Here is a 6,000-nt window from a genome sequence, read left to right on the forward strand (position 1 = left end):
TATTGAGGTGGGTTCTTAAATTGTCTTATATAATTAAAGTTTTATTTTTGAGGTCAATTCTGTGTGTGTGTTGAAACATTAATCCCATTTTAATTGTGAACAAATAAGAAATGATCTCTACTTTAGAAAGTTCTCAAAGCCTTTTTGAAAATTGGTGGCTTTTCATATACATTTTTGTTGAGATAATATTGTTAAAACATGTTGCCATTGTATAAACTATAATTCTACATCTGTAAATACTGCTTTATGATTACTGTCAAAAACTAGTTTCCACCCATCACCAGCCACTTGTCCCCTTTTACACATTTCACCCACTTCCTTGCTCCCTTCCCTCTGTTAATCACCAGCTTTCTGTATTTAAGAGTTTATTTGTTCATTTGATTTGTTTCCTTATAACTACCTATGAGTGATATCATAAGGTTTTGTTTTTCTCTATTAGTAGTTTTAAACCTTTATTTACTCTTTTTTACAGCTGCTTTCAGGACTCTCCCCTCCCACCCACCCCCCAACCCAAATAGTTGAAACTCCCTTAGTCCCATGAGTTTTTTGGGCTTTGTCTTTTAGTGAGAAGCTATTATTTTCTATTAATATCATGTGTATTGTATAGCCCATTCATTGATATTTCTCCTAATTGAGTAACAGATCTGAAAAGTAAAAAAAGGTCATGTGGTCCCCAGTCAATTTTTTTTCAAAACCTTATCTGATTCAAGGTTAATGCTACAAATGCCAAAGGAAGACATGACTTGCTGGACCTGAAACCATTTACAGTATATGAATTTCAGATTTCCTCTAAGATACATCTTTACAAAGGTAGTTGGAGTGACTGGAGTGAATCATTGAGCACACAAACACCAGAAGAAGGTATGTATCAATAAAGATGAGGGAGGGAGGGTAAAAAAGAAAAGAGGAAGAGAAGATGATGTAATGGAATAGAATCTTTAAAGTATTGCTACTGAATCAACAAGTATGAGTGCCTTAATTAACAAGTTAATTTTGATTCTAATCTAAACACTGTGACTGTCCAGGGAGATATGTTTATGTTGCTAGAAAATGTTTAAAATCAAATAAATCCTACTTCCATTTTCTGCATGTTTGCAATTTAGTTATGAGTTTATGTCTCAGTAATGTTTGGCTATTTCTATACTTACTACTCAGTAACTTTCTTTTATTCCACAAAGCTAATCAGTAATAAGTTTCATTCCCTTATAGTCAAACCTTGATACATTTTACCTTTCAGACGTTCCCAAAATTAGTATTACTTCCTGAGCCTCAAGCTTGATAAAAAGTAGACTCCGGAGACATAACATTTAGAAATAAAATTTAATATCCAGAAATCCACTCTCCTCCAAACACTGCAGCACTGTTCTTCATGCCTGTGATATTCACTATTCAGATGAGTACCACCAGACTGCTCAGGGCTATGAAAGGGAGAACAAATATATTTTTCATTCTATTGTACTTTTGGAGGGTAATTATTGGGGAGATAACTGTATTCACATGTAATCAAATATTTTATTGAAGCAAAAATACTTATATGAACTTTATGCCTTTGGAGACACAAGAAATAGTCATCTAAATACTAATTTTCAAAAGCACTCAATTAGTGATAAAGTATAGAGCTTTTCAGAATTTCTGTAAATTTGGCTCACAAAGTTATTGGCATATAATTCAGTGCTTTCTGAAGTAGTAATGTGAGAAATTTCCAAATGCTTATTTGTAAAACTTATGGAGAAGCACATATGTAAACTAGCCTCATGATTAAGCTATGTTTATTTTCTGTGAGCTACTAGGGATTTTTGGTAACTGATTATACTAATCAGTGGTACTTTAATGATATTCAAAGATCTAAAAAACCTGCTCATAAAATATAATGTGTAGTATAGAGATTATAGAATAGTTGTATGTTCTTCCTTTCTGTTTATATTTCCTCTATTTTAAAAAGTTTAAAAATTAATTCATCCAATAAATTAGAATTTATTACTTCCTATTTCATGATAAAATCTCTTAAATAAATGTTAAGCCACTTGCTTCCTTTTAAATGCTTACCATTTTTACAATTCAGAGATTATTCTTACTATCATTTTGTTATACAAAGTCAAAAGTAATTTTCTTTAAGCCTCATGGATTTGATTTTGTTCAAACATAGTACAGATAAACTTTTGAAAATGGGACATATTTTATGTGCCTGCCCAAGGTATTAGTAAATAAGTTGAGAATTTTTAAAGTTATATCACTTAGGTTGAAGTATAAACTAGGGAAACTGGGCTAGTAAATTCTTGTCATTCTTACGCACAGCTGATAATGACCTATTTAGAATGGAATGAAAGGTTGTTCTCTAAGTGTTTATCTATTGAATTAAAAGCCCTTAATGTAAGACAATAACTTTCTCACATCCTATAAAGTAAACCACCATCATAACAATGAGTACAGCAACTCATGGTTAGGAACTTGCATATGGTTATGAATTGAACCAAGGAGGCTGGCTTCTTCAGAGTATTGCTGGCATTCATAAAGAGAAGAAATCTTGCTCTGAGATACACCAGGTTTACCAAGCTCTGTTGGCTGCCTTTCAGTGTCTGAGTCTTCCCTTGTGTGTGTGTGTGTGTGTGTGTGTGTGTGTTTGATCTTTCTGTGGGTTGTTATAAGGTCTCTTTTCTCTTACTCTAAGCTGCCTGGTTTTCACCTCTTACCACTGTTTCTGTCATCAGTTTCTTTATGAAAAATCAACTGATGTAAACCTAAAGGGTGTGAAATTTTTTTTAACACTTCTTCCTTTAACCCTTTAAATGAATACCCACATGTAACTTGGCGTTTTAAAAAATTACTAGTAAGCTTTTTATAGCCACTCTATAAGTGTGAATGATCTTATGATAGAGTTTTTTCTTTGCAGCTTCTGCCACTCAAAACTGAGAGCAACATAATTAGCTCCTGGTGGACTGGGTAGTTATTTATTTCAAATCAGGAGAAAATGAGGGTGTGTTTAGTCCATGTATCCCTTTCCTGTGTCATTAAGTTGAATTTTGTCATGATTCTCCATTACTTTTTAAATGATACCTTGGTAAATGTTTGGAGGAAAGATCCATTTCCTACGTTTTTGTCGACAGCCCCTCAGTTGGCATCCATCAAAGGCAGGCCTAATGCTGTAGCAGGCAGCCATATTTTACTTCTAGGGGGGAAACATAACTTGTCCTTGGATTTCATGGTACCATACATACCTGAGTATATGCCTAGGTATTGGGGCTAAGTGATTCTCACCACTTAGATCACCAGGAAACTCCAGAATAAAGAAGAATGCACTTTTACTTAGAGCTGATTTCTTCATTAGGTACATCTCTGTTCATTCATCATTTTTAAGACTTATTTTACTTATGCATACAAAAGCTGGGGTGTAAGCCAGAGGTGCAGGGATGGGAACAAGTGAGAGGATTCACCAGAGACAAGTAGGCAGCAGAACAGGCAGATTGACTGAAATACACTGCAGAAGGGAGCAGTGAGTGAGATAGGAGAGGTCTGCTGTGCCATGTGGGTCAGCTCCCTGGCCGGGGATTGAACTCTTGCTGCAGTGGCTGTGGACAGCTTCAGAGTGCTGAGACCTAACATCTTGCACTACCCGGGAGGCCCTTATTCATCATTTTTAAAGGATTTCTTTACCTCTTGAAAAAAGGTAGTCTTACCAAAATCTACCTCAGAAAGTACAGCTACTTGTTCCAGTTGTGAAAGAGGAGTCCTTTCCTACCATGGCAAAGGGACAGTCATTGGTAAGAGAGCCCCAGAGAGAAAGGAATTGCAAGGTAAGCAGCTATAGCCACCCTCTTCACTCTTGAGAAGCAGAACAATTTATTTATTCATTTGTAATTTTTAAGTATTTGTAATATTTTAAGTATTAGTTTGTAATATTTTAAGTATTAATTTGTAATATTTTAAGTATTATAAGGTAGGTTAGATGGGTGTATTTTTACTGGAATTTATACTGGTATTTGAATTCTGTATAATTTTCACATGTAGATGAAATAATTCCTCCTTTGATTTGTTTTCAACATTTTAAGTGTAAAAATGTTTAATAGTTCAAAGGCTATATAAAAACCTTTTATATAGTTTTTATATAAAAACTTTTATATAAAGTTTGCCGACTACTAAACTAGCTAAACTTGGAAATAATATACTGTGTCTTTGTGTCATGGGCTTGAGGAAAAGAGGATAGATGCAGACATTTTCACTACAGGATACATGCTGGTCCACTACAGGGTAAATGCTGTTTGAGAACCAGTGGTAGCCTCTAACCTCTTTCCTTCTTTTGATCTCCTCTAAGCCCAACACCTACCCTGAGAAAAGTAAATGCCTGAGCTCAGGCTTTGACAAGATGGTGATCACCCCAGTGAGGAAAATATGCTTCCATGAAGCCCCCCAAGCAAACAAGTAAAATAACTATGCTTCTCTAGTTGGGCTATGAGGAATGTATGTGTATCAGAATCTAAGCCAGGTGCCGTGATACAATGGGAACCAGAGCCTTCAACTCAAGGGCTTATAGTTTGGTTTAGGATATTAGAGAAAGATTCCTAGCACAGATGGCAACAATAAGAAAGGCAAAGTCAATGAAAAATTGTGACCTTCTTCCCTATGGAACAGATGGCCTCCAGGGTCATTGCAGCAGAAGAAAGGGACTATTTCCTCTTGGAGCACTTGATTCTCTTGAATTCTGTGAAATCTCATGTTGCTAGGTTTTATTCTACCTTTTCCACCAATTCTTCTTAGTCTCTCTTGCTGGTTATCTTTCTCTCCTCAATCTCAATCCATATGGCTGTCTCTGCACCACCTCATTTTTCCAGCTGATCTCATTTAATGTCATGTCTCTAAAACTAGATTGCTAAATGATTGAAAGATAAATAGCTAGATCAAGCACATAGTTTCAGTTCTGGACTTGCTCCCCAGAACTCAGATTTGTATTCCAATCACTTATTCCATAACTCCACTTACATGGCAGTAGATATCCCAAACCTCACATAACCTAAACAAAAATGTTAATTTTTTTTCTCCAAAGCAAAAATGTTTCTTTCAGACTTCCTATCACCATAAATGACATCATTATCTTCCTAGACCTAAGTCAATAATTGAGAAAGTATTCTAAATTCTCCCTTTCTGCCTCTCTCTGTATAATCTTCTCTCCTAAACATTTTCAAAAATCTGTTCATTGCCACTATAATCATTCTACTTTAGGCTGATTTTTCATTATTAAGCATAATGATAAAATGAACACTTCTGAACTCAACATTCAGTTTAAATACTATCAAATTATCAGTATATTCTTACCCCATCCTGCCTACCCACTGTAAACCACTATCCTTCACCATACATCCATCACCCCCTTGCTTTTCTCATAGCTTTCAGAAATACTTGTGACTCTAAACAATGTTTTGATTATTTTGGAACTTAATTAGAAGTATATACAGTATGTGATGTTTCACAGCTCACTTCTCCTCATCAGTGTACTCAACACAGTGCCTCTAGTTATTTTAGTATGAATGCAACATCCCTACTTAAGCAACGAACTCATCACTTTTGATTTGAGTATGAAGATATATATATATATATCTTTTTTAAAAATAGAGAAAGTATTCATCTATATCAGATGCTGCTGATAAGCCCAGTGAAATAAGAACAGAGGTGTGACTGTTGGATTTGGCAAACCAGATTATTGCCAGTCAGGAGCAGTGTCTCTAAAGTGATGAGAACAACATCCCAATGGGATCGGTTGAGAATGAATGTGAGGTAAGGCAATAAAAACACTGACAGCTCACAACTCTTTAAGAAGTTTCTGTGTAAGGGAGCAGAGTTCCAGAAGCTGGAAAAGGAGGTGGTATTTCAAAATTCTTTGGTTTTGTTTTTAGGATAAGAGTTAGTGTGGTATATTTACAAAGTGATGATAAGAGTCCAGCAGAGAGGAAATAAATAATGATTCCGGAAAAGTAGTGATAATTAGGGAGAAGAGGTCCTTGAAAAAGT

The 6,000-nt window shown here is 35.2% G+C and overlaps 1 protein-coding gene across 3 annotated transcripts in view; it reads left to right on the plus strand.

Moving 5' to 3' along the window:
• The window catches only part of IL12RB2 (interleukin 12 receptor, beta 2), a 64,430-nt gene that overhangs the window by 11,078 nt on the left and 47,352 nt on the right, over window positions 1–6,000 (plus strand). For all 3 annotated transcript variants that reach the window (XM_004679094.2, XM_004679095.2, XM_004679096.2), the window contains exon 6: window positions 711–861. In XM_004679094.2, coding sequence (XP_004679151.1) covers window positions 711–861 — 151 coding nt within the window. The remainder of the gene's footprint in view (window positions 1–710; window positions 862–6,000) is intronic.

The sequence above is a fragment of the Condylura cristata genome, unplaced genomic scaffold (genome assembly GCF_000260355.1).
Source record: "Condylura cristata isolate star-nosed mole 26May11 unplaced genomic scaffold, ConCri1.0 scaffold00008, whole genome shotgun sequence".
Lineage (NCBI taxonomy): Eukaryota > Metazoa > Chordata > Mammalia > Eulipotyphla > Talpidae > Condylura > Condylura cristata.